The 14790-nt window shown below is 43.5% G+C and overlaps 1 protein-coding gene across 5 annotated transcripts in view; it reads right to left on the bottom strand.

Moving 5' to 3' along the window:
- The window catches only part of LOC142303207 (protocadherin gamma-B1-like), a 184571-nt gene that overhangs the window by 98306 nt on the left and 71475 nt on the right, over nt 1–14790 (bottom strand). Inside the window, exon 1 of one of the 5 annotated variants that reach the window (XM_075344408.1) lies at nt 1483–4058. The exons of the other annotated variants lie outside the window; for them this stretch is intronic. Coding sequence (XP_075200523.1) covers nt 1483–3903 — 2421 coding nt within the window. The 5' untranslated portion in view covers nt 3904–4058. Of the gene's footprint in view, nt 1–1482; nt 4059–14790 lie in introns of those variants that run through there. 5 annotated transcript variants of the gene reach the window in all.

Consider the following 14790-nt stretch of genomic DNA (forward strand, 5'->3'; position numbering starts at 1 on the left):
ATAAAGCTATAGAACACAATACAATTATACATTTCGTAATATATATTATTATAAAAATGGCTTTCTTTCTCATCCTGGACTAACTATAAATTTTCAAAATTCGCAATGCAGAGGAATTACAATAATTTTGCAATTACTGAGATAGGAGATGACAGTTAGTGCTCAGTAAGCTCTTTGAACAACTCTAACTATTGGTTTAGTAGAATGGGCAGTAGATTCTGTGTCCGCCTCTAGCTCCTCCTCCCTCCTTCCCCTCTCCATAGGAAAGGACAGTTGGTACTTTTAATGGGAAAATCTGTCTTCATTCAATTCCTATTTTACTCATCAAAGGAGAGTGAATGATCAGTTTCTGTGTAGAAATAAGCAAAGTTCCCTATTAAGATATATCACAAAGTTTCCTATTTGCATGTGTACTATTGATTTAAGGAATAAAAATTAAAATTAGCGTTATCCTTTAAGAATTATACAGAGTCTATTTAAATAAATAAACTGCCTGTGTAATGCAAAGTAGTACAAGATCTCCAGACAGATATTTGTTATTTCTATCACCTTTACCTTACTGCCAAAAGAAAATAATCTTAACTTGGAACCTAATAGGTTACAAAATATCTTTTCCAGACTAGTGCAACCTTATAACAGCATCATGAAAACTTAGACACAGACTTTAATAAGTCAGCTCACCCGTCCACATTGTATGGAGTTCCTAAGATCAGCATGGCGTGGCCTGGATCCAGACTATGAAGCATTGAGAAAATAAACCATAGGTATCCAGCGATGCAAAGAAACCAGTGTTCTAGACATAAAAAAGCTTTAATAGATCAATGTAAAAATATCCAGACAGATCAAGGCATTAAAAATGCCCCCACCCCTTTTACAAGACTAACGCATTTTATCGATGCCTTATGGCTGTGCCTTAATCATGGTTAAGACACAGCCATAAGGCATTGCCAAAACACATTGGTTTTGGAAGGGGGTGCCCATGGGCATTCACCATTTTTAATGCCACAGTCTGTCAGGATATTAATGCATTGATCTATTAAAGGTGCTTTATGTCTGCAATACTGGTTTCTTTGTATCGTTGATATCTATGGTGCCTTTTCTCGATCTTGCATTATAAAAAACTGTTGCAATAATCAAACACAAAGGAAATATTATCAATAAATTGAGACTATGTATTTTAGATTCTGGAAAAAGTGGATAAACAATAGTGTCCAGACTGTGATGCTGGAACAAAGAGTCATGGCTGATATAGAGAAGGTTTTTTATTTATGTACATTTTCCAGCTTTAAAAAAAAACATTTTTGGCAAGAACAAAACACATAAATATTAGAGTCTACACATAAAAAGTAAACTTAACTAGCAAGGCATTAGCCTTGATGTTAGCTCTAAATAAAGTTGATACTGAGAAACAAATACCTCTAGAAATCATAATTTAGATGTCACAGATCTTAATACTATCAGTAGAAAATTAAAACATCTTACTTGGTCAGTACTTGGAGATGATTCATTGAGACATTCAGTTCCTTGTTCGGTATTATCAGCATCAATCAGATTTTCCACTGGAACATTTCCACTTGGATTCATGTAAGAAAAGTCCCCATCAGCAGGATCTAGCGCCACACACATATTATATGAGTATGGTAAAGGTAACGATCCATCACTGTACATGGAGAATGTTCTGGGATCAATTGGAGGATACAGATTTGTAGTGAGAGTAGAGAAGGCTGGTAATGGTTTTTGCTGCTTACATTTGGATATAATCGCCACCATCACAGTTATTATAAAGAGGAAAGAAATAAGACCAAGTGCAACCAATAAATATAATTGTAAGGTGCTTTGAGTTTCTTCCTCTTTCAGTTTGTTGCTAAGTTTAGGAACAACCTGCTGAAATTCATCTGCAATAATAAGACTTAAGGTGGCTGTAGCAGAGAGAATGGGATGTCCATTGTCCTTCACCATCACTACTACTTTGTAATTTAATAAGTCCTTTTCGTGAAAGATACGTGATGTTCTGATCTCCCCCGTGCGCTCACTTATCACAAAATGATTTTGGTCTGACGCGTGAATAAAGTGATAAGAGAGCCAGGAATTATGTCCAGAGTCTGCATCTACAGCTATCACTTTAGTAACTAAAGAACCAGGCTCAAAAACAAAAGGCACCATTTCAAACACAACTGTCCCACTAGTGTCCAATAATGGGTATAAGATCTTTGGAGCATTATCATTCTGGTCCACTATATGGATAAATAATGTAACATTGCTACTCAGAGAGGGGGATCCATTGTCTGAGGCTGTGACTTCTATTATAAACTCATTGTTCTGTTCATAATCAAATAATCGTTGAGCATAGAGAACTCCGGTCTCTACATTGATGGAGAGATAAGACGTTATTGACGGAGCTTCTTTAATGGTGTTGGATATTGAGTAAATTATTTTAGCATTATCTCCACTGTCAGGATCTGAGGCTTGTATACTGAATATTGAAGCTCCTGGTAGATTGTTCTCTGGCACATAAGCCACAAAAGAAGATTTTAAAAATAATGGCGGGTTGTCATTAACATCTGCTATATCTAATCTGAGAACTCGTGTACTGGAAAGAGGTGGAGATCCCCTATCTGTAGCTTTAATGGTGATATTATAGGAAGATCTTTTCTCTCTGTCTATAGCACCACTTAAAACAAGTCTATAGTAATTGTCTGATGATAATAAATTAAAGGGAACATCTTCAAGTATTTGGCAATCAACATCTGCATTATCTCCAGAATCTTGATCATGAACTTCGATCAGAGCAATCATTGTTCCAGATGTAGAATCTTCAGGAATCGGAGAAGATAATGAGGTGACAGATATCTCAGGAGCATTGTCATTTACATCTATGACCTCCACCAGAACCGTACAATGAGCTACAAGGCCTCCTCCATCCTTGGCTTGTACGGACAATTCATAATTTTTTGTTTTTTCAATGTCTAAGTTTCCATTGATCTTGATTTCACCAGTATTTGGGTTAATACTAAATATTCCTGTATGGTGGATGTTTCCAGATGTTTTAATAAAAGAATATGTGATCTGTGCATTGACTCCTTCATCATTGTCTGTTGCATTCAATATGATCACTGTAGAATTAACGGCAATGTTTTCCTTTAAGGTGACTTTATACATATCCTGAGTAAATATAGGGGCATTGTCATTGGCATCTATAACAATAACTTTTAATAATGTTGTACCAGTCCTGATAGGATTTCCTCCATCCAAGGCTGTTAGTATTAGTCTATGAATGTCTTGTTTCTCTCGATCTAATGGTTTCTCTAGTACAAGCTCTGGATATTTATTTCCATCTGTTCTGATATTCTCAGTAAGTGTAAAATACTGATTATCACTGAGCTTGTATGTCTGCACTGAATTACTACCAATATCTGGATCTTCTGCCCTCTGTAAAGCAAATCTTGCTCTTGGTGATGCAAATTCAATTATTTCCAAACTAATCGTATTATGGAAGAATTGTGGAGAATTATCATTTATATCCTGAATTTCAACCTTGATTTTAAACTTGTTAAATGGATTTTCAACCACAGCATCAAAGGTTAAGAAACATAAAGCCTCTGTCCCACACAGTGTCTCTCTGTCTATCCTGTCCTTTATATACAGGTTTCCATTGTTAGGATTTACATAGAAATATTTCTCTGAAGCTCTGGATACAATCCTCAGTTTTCTAGATGAGAGCTGCTTATCATCTAATCCAAGGTCATCTGCAATATTTGCTATAACAGAGTCTTTCCTCATTTCTTCTACAATGGAATAATGAATCTGTCCAGAGACTGAGTAACAAAGATAATAAAATAAGACATATATTACTTGCCATCGGATTCCGGTGCAGCCCTGTATAAGAGAATCCATCCTGACCATCCACAGGGAAAAAAAATCCAAAATATATTCAGTAAACCTTAATCATCCAATGCAAATGTTAAATAGAACAATATCCATGATATCTGAAATTGTTTTATCAAATTGTATCCTTATCTCTGTGTCCAGGAGAATCGAGAAAATGTCTGTGGTTCTTTCTGCAGCTCAGCAATGTGAATGACAAAGGAAAACACCAGTGGATTTTCAGTTCTGCATTTTTCACTTTCTGGTTCAACAGCGGCGCTCAGAGGTGAAAATTCAGAATTGCAATGTCCTTATAAAGTATATATTTGAAACATTCAACATATTTATTTTTTATTGCTGTTAATATACTAATAACAAATTATTTACTTAAGTATTTTCTAGTTTTATATATTTTATTATTAAACTGTTATATTCAGTTTTCATAAAAGAATAATAAAAGGTCATTAAAAGCACGAAAGATAATTGACTTCCTTAAAAATAAATTACCAAATTATAACTATACAGGCTTAATAAAGAGATAATCATAATTTCATAGTCCCATAGTACAGCTAAAAAAAATTACTTATGTTTATCATAAGCATCAAGGGAATAAGAAATGAGGCAGGAGCTTGATTTACAACAATCTGGTAAAAAAATTTTTTAATGTGAATGTTTTGTTGATGATTTCAACTTTCAGTTGTATCATTCCGGACTTACTCCCCACATTTTGGGAGAACAAACTGTTGTACTTGAGTCATGTAGTAACTATTATCTGCAATATCTTAACATTGAGGTTACATAGGAAAGCTGACACAAACAAACCAAAGAGCACACACAATACGCTATTAGAAAACTCTAACCACACAAAGACATTACTTGTCTGTTCAACAGAGAACCCAATGCATAACCCTGCAGCTGTTGCTATAATATCGACATCTTTGAAAACAATTTTGCATATACATCATGGAGCACTAACAAATGGCCTTCTTTATTACTAGTGATGGGTGAACTCATAGATATTCAGGATCGACGGGATTAACTAGACTTCGGCTCCAGCCCAAAATTGATCCTGGATATCTGGCCGAATGCTGGTCCCCATGTAAGTCTATGGAGACCATAATCTGGCACTTAAAAATGATAATAGAAGGGATAGGGGGAATAGAGAAAGCGCGCTATACTTACCGATTGTCCAGCACAGCAGTAACTGTTTTCAGACCCCCTCCTTCTTATTCCATGGCCGCTCTTCATTGTTCATACATATTCACTGCTTCCCCCACCCACCCGCAGTGCTGGCTTCTGTGATTGGTTGCAGTCAGACAGCACCCTCCCAGCCTGTGTGACAACGTCTGATTGCAACCTATTACAGACCCCGTCTGTGTGTCACTATCATGGTATAAAATAAATAAACAAATTTGCATAGGGTACACCCATATTATGATACCCAGCACAGATAAAGCATATGGCTACAGGCTGCAGCCCCCAGCTGTGTGCTTATCTTGGCTGTGTAACGACGTAAGAGGAACCGCCTGCGGCTATTTTTTTCATTATTTAAATAAATAATTTTAAAAAATGGCATGAGTTACTCCTCAATTTTAAAACCCAGCCATGATTAAGCCCAACAGTTGGGAAATGGTATTTTCAGGCTGTGGAGACCCATGCTTATTGGCCCCCCCCAGCCTAAAAATAGCAGCCTGCAAGCATCCAGGATTGTCACATCCATTAGATGTGACAATCCCAGAACTTTACCCTGCTCTTTCTGATTGCCCTGGTACGGTGGTAATTGGGGTAATAAGTAGAGTTGAGCGCGGTTCGTGGTTCGTGGTTCTCCAGTTCGCGGCTCGAGTGATTTTGGGGCATGTTCTAGATCGAACTAGAACTCGAGCTTTTTGCAAAAGCTCGGTAGTTCTAGAAACGTTCGAGAACGGTTCTAGCAGCCAAAAAACAGCTAAATCATAGCTTGGTTTCTGCTGTAATAGTGTAAGTCACTCTGTGAATCAAACTATTATCACATTTCAGTGTATAGTGTGCGTGAACAGCGCCTTCAGATCACTGCTGTTTCTATAATGGCGATCGCCATTTTTTTTTTTTTTTTTTCTTGTCTTCCTTCCCTAAGCGCGCGCGTCTTGTGGGGCGGGCCAGCATGTCAGCCAATCCCAGACACACACACAGCTAAGTAGACTTTGAGCCAGAGAAGCAACGGCATGTGTGATAGGATCTGCATGTCACATGTCCCTGCATTATAAAACCGGACATTTTCTTCACGGACGCCATTATCTGCCTTCTGCGTCTTTGGTGTCAGACATCACTGTCGCAGCTCCGTCTTCCTGAGTCCTATAGCCGATACAGCTGTATGCGCTGCATACACAGCGTTAGACAGCTTAGGGAGAGCACTTTATAGCAGTCCTTTTAAGGGCTCCAACCGGCAGGGTCAGAGAGCCATAGGTGACAGGTCCTGCAAACAGCAACAGCGTCTGTGTAGCCCAGGTCAGGGATTTCCTACCTGCATTTCACCATTAGGAGGGAATAGAAAGGCAGTCTTCCATTCCTCTACCCAGAGCACCACAATCCTGCCACTGTACCCTCTTGTCCTCTGCACACTCCAACTGATAACTAAGCCATTATACTAGCAAACACTCAGTGTACCTAGTGGCATCCTATACGTGGCTATTGGACTTTGCTATAGTCCCACTAGTGCAAAGACATTTGCAGAGCGCGTCTGCCTGCGTTGCACACTACAACTCATTCTAACCAAGCCATTATACTAGCAAACACTCAGTGTACCTAGTGGCATCCTATACGTGGCTATTGGACTTTGCTATAGTCCCACTAGTGCAAAGACATTTGCAGAGCGCGTCTGCCTGCGTTGCACACTACAACTCATTCTAACCAAGCCATTATACTAGCAAACACTCAGTGTACCTAGTGGCATCCTATACGTGGCTATTGGACTTTGCTATAGTCCCACTAGTGCAAAGACATTTGCAGAGCGCGTCTGCCTGCGTTGCACACTACAACTCATTCTAACCAAGCCATTATACTAGCAAACACTCAGTGTACCTAGTGGCATCCTATACGTGGCTATTGGACTTTGCTATAGTCCCACTAGTGCAAAGACATTTGCAGAGCGCGTCTGCCTGCGTTGCACACTACAACTCATTCTAACCAAGCCATTATACTAGCAAACACTCAGTGTACCTAGTGGCATCCTATACGTGGCTATTGGACTTTGCTATAGTCCCACTAGTGCAAAGACATTTGCAGAGCGCGTCTGCCTGCGTTGCACACTACAACTCATTCTAACCAAGCCATTATACTAGCAAACACTCAGTGTACCTAGTGGCATCCTATACGTGGCTATTGGACTTTGCTATAGTCCCACTAGTGCAAAGACATTTGCAGAGCGCGTCTGCCTGCGTTGCACACTACAACTCATTCTAACCAAGCCATTATACTAGCAAACACTCAGTGTACCTAGTGGCATCCTATACGTGGCTATTGGACTTTGCTATAGTCCCACTAGTGCAAAGACATTTGCAGAGCGCGTCTGCCTGCGTTGCACACTACAACTCATTCTAACCAAGCCATTATACTAGCAAACACTCAGTGTACCTAGTGGCATCCTATACGTGGCTATTGGACTTTGCTATAGTCCCACTAGTGCAAAGACATTTGCAGAGCGCGTCTGCCTGCGTTGCACACTACAACTCATTCTAACCAAGCCATTATACTAGCAAACACTCAGTGTACCTAGTGGCATCCTATACGTGGCTATTGGACTTTGCTATAGTCCCACTAGTGCAAAGACATTTGCAGAGCGCGTCTGCCTGCGTTGCACACTACAACTCATTCTAACCAAGCCATTATACTAGCAAACACTCAGTGTACCTAGTGGCATCCTATACGTGGCTATTGGACTTTGCTATAGTCCCACTAGTGCAAAGACATTTGCAGAGCGCGTCTGCCTGCGTTGCACACTACAACTCATTCTAACCAAGCCATTATACTAGCAAACACTCAGTGTACCTAGTGGCATCCTATACGTGGCTATTGGACTTTGCTATAGTCCCACTAGTGCAAAGACATTTGCAGAGCGCGTCTGCCTGCGTTGCACACTACAACTCATTCTAACCAAGCCATTATACTAGCAAACACTCAGTGTACCTAGTGGCATCCTATACGTGGCTATTGGACTTTGCTATAGTCCCACTAGTGCAAAGACATTTGCAGAGCGCGTCTGCCTGCGTTGCACACTACAACTCATTCTAACCAAGCCATTATACTAGCAAACACTCAGTGTACCTAGTGGCATCCTATACGTGGCTATTGGACTTTGCTATAGTCCCACTAGTGCAAAGACATTTGCAGAGCGCGTCTGCCTGCGTTGCACACTACAACTCATTCTAACCAAGCCATTATACTAGCAAACACTCAGTGTACCTAGTGGCATCCTATACGTGGCTATTGGACTTTGCTATAGTCCCACTAGTGCAAAGACATTTGCAGAGCGCGTCTGCCTGCGTTGCACACTACAACTCATTCTAACCAAGCCATTATACTAGCAAACACTCAGTGTACCTAGTGGCATCCTATACGTGGCTATTGGACTTTGCTATAGTCCCACTAGTGCAAAGACATTTGCAGAGCGCGTCTGCCTGCGTTGCACACTACAACTCATTCTAACCAAGCCATTATACTAGCAAACACTCAGTGTACCTAGTGGCATCCTATACGTGGCTATTGGACTTTGCTATAGTCCCACTAGTGCAAAGACATTTGCAGAGCGCGTCTGCCTGCGTTGCACACTACAACTCATTCTAACCAAGCCATTATACTAGCAAACACTCAGTGTACCTAGTGGCATCCTATACGTGGCTATTGGACTTTGCTATAGTCCCACTAGTGCAAAGACATTTGCAGAGCGCGTCTGCCTGCGTTGCACACTACAACTCATTCTAACCAAGCCATTATACTAGCAAACACTCAGTGTACCTAGTGACATCCTATACGTGGCTATTGGACTTTGCTATAGTCCCACTAGTGCAAAGACATTTGCAGAGCGCGTCTGCCTGCGTTGCACACTACAACTCATTCTAACCAAGCCATTATACTAGCAAACACTCAGTGTACCTAGTGGCATCCTATACGTGGCTATTGGACTTTGCTATAGTCCCACTAGTGCAAAGACATTTGCAGAGCGCGTCTGCCTGCGTTGCACACTACAACTCATTCTAACCAAGCCATTATACTAGCAAACACTCAGTGTACCTAGTGGCATCCTATACGTGGCTATTGGACTTTGCTATAGTCCCACTAGTGCAAAGACATTTGCAGAGCGCGTCTGCCTGCGTTGCACACTACAACTCATTCTAACCAAGCCATTATACTAGCAAACACTCAGTGTACCTAGTGGCATCCTATACGTGGCTATTGGACTTTGCTATAGTCCCACTAGTGCAAAGACATTTGCAGAGCGCGTCTGCCTGCGTTGCACACTACAACTCATTCTAACCAAGCCATTATACTAGCAAACACTCAGTGTACCTAGTGGCATCCTATACGTGGCTATTGGACTTTGCTATAGTCCCACTAGTGCAAAGACATTTGCAGAGCGCGTCTGCCTGCGTTGCACACTACAACTCATTCTAACCAAGCCATTATACTAGCAAACACTCAGTGTACCTAGTGGCATCCTATACGTGGCTATTGGACTTTGCTATAGTCCCACTAGTGCAAAGACATTTGCAGAGCGCGTCTGCCTGCGTTGCACACTACAACTCATTCTAACCAAGCCATTATACTAGCAAACACTCAGTGTACCTAGTGGCATCCTATACGTGGCTATTGGACTTTGCTATAGTCCCACTAGTGCAAAGACATTTGCAGAGCGCGTCTGCCTGCGTTGCACACTACAACTCATTCTAACCAAGCCATTATACTAGCAAACACTCAGTGTACCTAGTGGCATCCTATACGTGGCTATTGGACTTTGCTATAGTCCCACTAGTGCAAAGACATTTGCAGAGCGCGTCTGCCTGCGTTGCACACTACAACTCATTCTAACCAAGCCATTATACTAGCAAACACTCAGTGTACCTAGTGGCATCCTATACGTGGCTATTGGACTTTGCTATAGTCCCACTAGTGCAAAGACATTTGCAGAGCGCGTCTGCCTGCGTTGCACACTACAACTCATTCTAACCAAGCCATTATACTAGCAAACACTCAGTGTACCTAGTGGCATCCTATACGTGGCTATTGGACTTTGCTATAGTCCCACTAGTGCAAAGACATTTGCAGAGCGCGTCTGCCTGCGTTGCACACTACAACTCATTCTAACCAAGCCATTATACTAGCAAACACTCAGTGTACCTAGTGGCATCCTATACGTGGCTATTGGACTTTGCTATAGTCCCACTAGTGCAAAGACATTTGCAGAGCGCGTCTGCCTGCGTTGCACACTACAACTCATTCTAACCAAGCCATTATACTAGCAAACACTCAGTGTACCTAGTGGCATCCTATACGTGGCTATTGGACTTTGCTATAGTCCCACTAGTGCAAAGACATTTGCAGAGCGCGTCTGCCTGCGTTGCACACTACAACTCATTCTAACCAAGCCATTATACTAGCAAACACTCAGTGTACCTAGTGGCATCCTATACGTGGCTATTGGACTTTGCTATAGTCCCACTAGTGCAAAGACATTTGCAGAGCGCGTCTGCCTGCGTTGCACACTACAACTCATTCTAACCAAGCCATTATACTAGCAAACACTCAGTGTACCTAGTGGCATCCTATACGTGGCTATTGGACTTTGCTATAGTCCCACTAGTGCAAAGACATTTGCAGAGCGCGTCTGCCTGCGTTGCACACTACAACTCATTCTAACCAAGCCATTATACTAGCAAACACTCAGTGTACCTAGTGGCATCCTATACGTGGCTATTGGACTTTGCTATAGTCCCACTAGTGCAAAGACATTTGCAGAGCGCGTCTGCCTGCGTTGCACACTACAACTCATTCTAACCAAGCCATTATACTAGCAAACACTCAGTGTACCTAGTGGCATCCTATACGTGGCTATTGGACTTTGCTATAGTCCCACTAGTGCAAAGACATTTGCAGAGCGCGTCTGCCTGCGTTGCACACTACAACTCATTCTAACCAAGCCATTATACTAGCAAACACTCAGTGTACCTAGTGGCATCCTATACGTGGCTATTGGACTTTGCTATAGTCCCACTAGTGCAAAGACATTTGCAGAGCGCGTCTGCCTGCGTTGCACACTACAACTCATTCTAACCAAGCCATTATACTAGCAAACACTCAGTGTACCTAGTGGCATCCTATACGTGGCTATTGGACTTTGCTATAGTCCCACTAGTGCAAAGACATTTGCAGAGCGCGTCTGCCTGCGTTGCACACTACAACTCATTCTAACCAAGCCATTATACTAGCAAACACTCAGTGTACCTAGTGGCATCCTATACGTGGCTATTGGACTTTGCTATAGTCCCACTAGTGCAAAGACATTTGCAGAGCGCGTCTGCCTGCGTTGCACACTACAACTCATTCTAACCAAGCCATTATACTAGCAAACACTCAGTGTACCTAGTGGCATCCTATACGTGGCTATTGGACTTTGCTATAGTCCCACTAGTGCAAAGACATTTGCAGAGCGCGTCTGCCTGCGTTGCACACTACAACTCATTCTAACCAAGCCATTATACTAGCAAACACTCAGTGTACCTAGTGGCATCCTATACGTGGCTATTGGACTTTGCTATAGTCCCACTAGTGCAAAGACATTTGCAGAGCGCGTCTGCCTGCGTTGCACACTACAACTCATTCTAACCAAGCCATTATACTAGCAAACACTCAGTGTACCTAGTGGCATCCTATACGTGGCTATTGGACTTTGCTATAGTCCCACTAGTGCAAAGACATTTGCAGCACGTCTGCCTGCGTTGCACACTCCAACTAATTATAACTAAGTTGCATTGTCAGGGATATTTATTCTTTATTATTCTGCTGTTAATAAAGCTAGACCACCACTGCAATCTTCACCACCTCTCAATTTTTACTACCACATTTTCAGTCCACAATCTTGTCGCAATCAACATGAGTGGCAAAATGACAGATGCTGGTGGAAAGGGGAAGAGGCGTGGTGGAAAAGGCAAAAAAGGTTTTGTCCGTGGGGAAGGTGGCAAAGCTCCATTATCATCTGCTGAAGATAGACCATCTACCAGCAAAAGTAAGATGTCTACTACTTACCGTGGACAATCCGATGTGCTCCCTTTTTTACGGACACGAACAACAGGAAGAAAGGTAGATGATGGGCAAAAAAGGAAAATGCTTGAATGGATCTCAAGTGGTCCAACAAGTGCCCTCTCAGCCACTTCAAGTACCGCATCCAAAAAACACCAGTCCTCTGAGTTGTCATCCCAATCACACTTGATTTCTCCCAGCTCTGAAGTCTCCATCAGCCCTGCACAGTATGGTGGAACTGAGATGGCTGAGTCTGCAGAGCTGTTCAGTCACACTATAGCCTGGGAATCAGAGGTCTGCTCCCAAGCTACAGTGAGTACAGAACAGGAAATGGTCTGCAGTGATGCCCAGAACCTTTGTGACTCAGATTCAGGCCGTGAGGACCAAGTTTCTGAGCATAATGTTGACCCTTTGTCACAAACTGTAACACCTGTGGTTATAGACAATGAGGAACATACTGATGAAGATGAGACGCAGATACCCGATTGGGATGACAACTTAAATATTCCGTCAGGGCAAGAAGAGGCTCGGTCTGAGGGGGAGGGGAGTGCAAACACAACAATTGATGATGACGTTCTAGATCCCACCTACTGTCAACCCCCAGTCAGGCACTCGAGGAGGTCAACAGAGGCGGTGGAGGAGGATGCAACCGACGACGAAGTTACCTTGCGCCTTCCTGGACAGAGTCGGAGCACTGGTAGCACGTCTACAACTGCATCCTCAGCCACCACTCTGCCTATGAGCATTATTCGGGGTGGATCAACAGGTCGCATGGCCTCTAAGCCTTGCCTAGCCTGGTCCTTTTTTCACATCGAAAAAGATCGCCCAACTCATGTGATATGTAACATTTGTCATGATTCTCTTAGTAGAGGTCAAAAGCTCAGCAGTTTGACAACTTCTTCCATGAATCGTCACATGAATAAATATCATAAGTCCCGGTGGGAAGCTCACCGTGCTGCAATGCGGCCTAGCGGAGCGAACCATCCACCGCCCGCCCCTTCCACTGCATCCGCGCGCTCTTCATCTTCTAGGACTGTGGGGACAGCTGCCACACCTGTTTTTCCACGCAAAACTTCCACCACTGTAACCGCAACAGGCAGTTTGCTTGTAAGGTCGTCAGTTGGTTTGGAAGGGGAAACAAGTGAGTGTGTACAGCTCTCTCAGACATCGATAGCACCAACGTTGGATGAAGGCAACATCATGTCTCCGCCTGCACTTTCCTCACAAACCTGCATTTTTCCAGGGACACCCTACTCAACACCGTCTACACACAGCAGCCAGATCTCTGTCCCTCAGATGTGGTCAAATAAAAGGCCACTTCCTCCGACCCATGACAAAGCTAAGAGGTTGACTCTATCCCTCTGTAAGCTGTTGGCTACCGAAATGCTGCCTTTCCGCCTAGTGGACACACAGGATTTTAGAGACCTTATGTCTGTCGCTGTGCCCCAGTACCAGATGCCTAGTCGCCACTACTTCTCTAAGAAAGGTGTGCCCGCGCTACACCAGCATGTCGCACACAACATCACCGCTTCCTTGAGAAACTCTGTGTGTGAACGGGTGCATTTCACCACCGATACTTGGACCAGTAAGCATGGACAGGGACGTTACATGTCGCTGACTGGGCACTGGGTAACTATGGTGATAGATGGTGAAGGGTCTGCTGCACAAGTCTTGCCGTCCCCACGACTTGTGTGTCAATCCTCTGTCTGTCCAAGTTCCGCCACTGCTTCTGCATCCTCCACCTCATCTGGGTCCTCCACCTCCGCCCCAAGCCTGCCTGGTCAGGCCACCAGCGTTCTCACTGCGCAGAAGGAATCACGCACCCCTCATTACTATGCTGGCAGCAGAGCGCAACGGCATCAGGCGGTCTTTAGCTTGACATGTCTTGGTAATAAGAGTCACACAGCTGAGGAGTTGTGGTCAGCTTTGCGGTCCGAGTTTAATAAATGGTTGTCTCCACTCAAACTGCAGCCTGGTAAGGCCGTGTGCGACAATGCTGCAAACCTGGGTGCGGCACTTCGCCTGGGCAAGGTGACACACGTACCTTGTATGGCTCACGTGTTGAACCTTGTCGTGCAGCAATTTTTAACACACTATCCCGGCCTAGATGGCCTTCTGAACAGGGCACGAAAACTGTCAGCTCACTTCCGCCGTTCAAGCGCCGCAGCAGAGCGACTTGCATCGCTCCAGAAGTCTTTCGGCCTGCCGGTTCATCGCCTGAAATGCGATGTGGCGACACGCTGGAATTCAACTCTCCACATGTTACAGCGACTGTGGCAGCACCGCAGAGCCCTGGTGCAATACGTCATGACGTATAGCCTGGGCCAACGAGATGCAGAGGTGGGGCAGATCACCCTGATGGAGTGGTCTCAGATCAAGGACCTATGCACCCTTCTGCACAGTTTCGACATGGCGACGAATATGTTTAGCTCTGACAATGCCATTATCAGCATGACGATTCCAGTCATTTACATGCTGGAGCACACGCTAAACACTATTCGGAGTCAGGGGGTGGGACAACATGAAGGGGAGGAACTACAGGAGGATTCATATGCGCAAGGGACAACAACATCACGAAGGTCCAGACGTTCATCATCACCAACGCAGCAGGCATGGGACCATGGGGGACAGGGATCGACAAGGGCGCATAGTAGCAGG

The sequence above is a fragment of the Anomaloglossus baeobatrachus genome, chromosome 4 (assembly GCF_048569485.1).
Source record: "Anomaloglossus baeobatrachus isolate aAnoBae1 chromosome 4, aAnoBae1.hap1, whole genome shotgun sequence".
NCBI classification, from domain to species: domain Eukaryota; kingdom Metazoa; phylum Chordata; class Amphibia; order Anura; family Aromobatidae; genus Anomaloglossus; species Anomaloglossus baeobatrachus.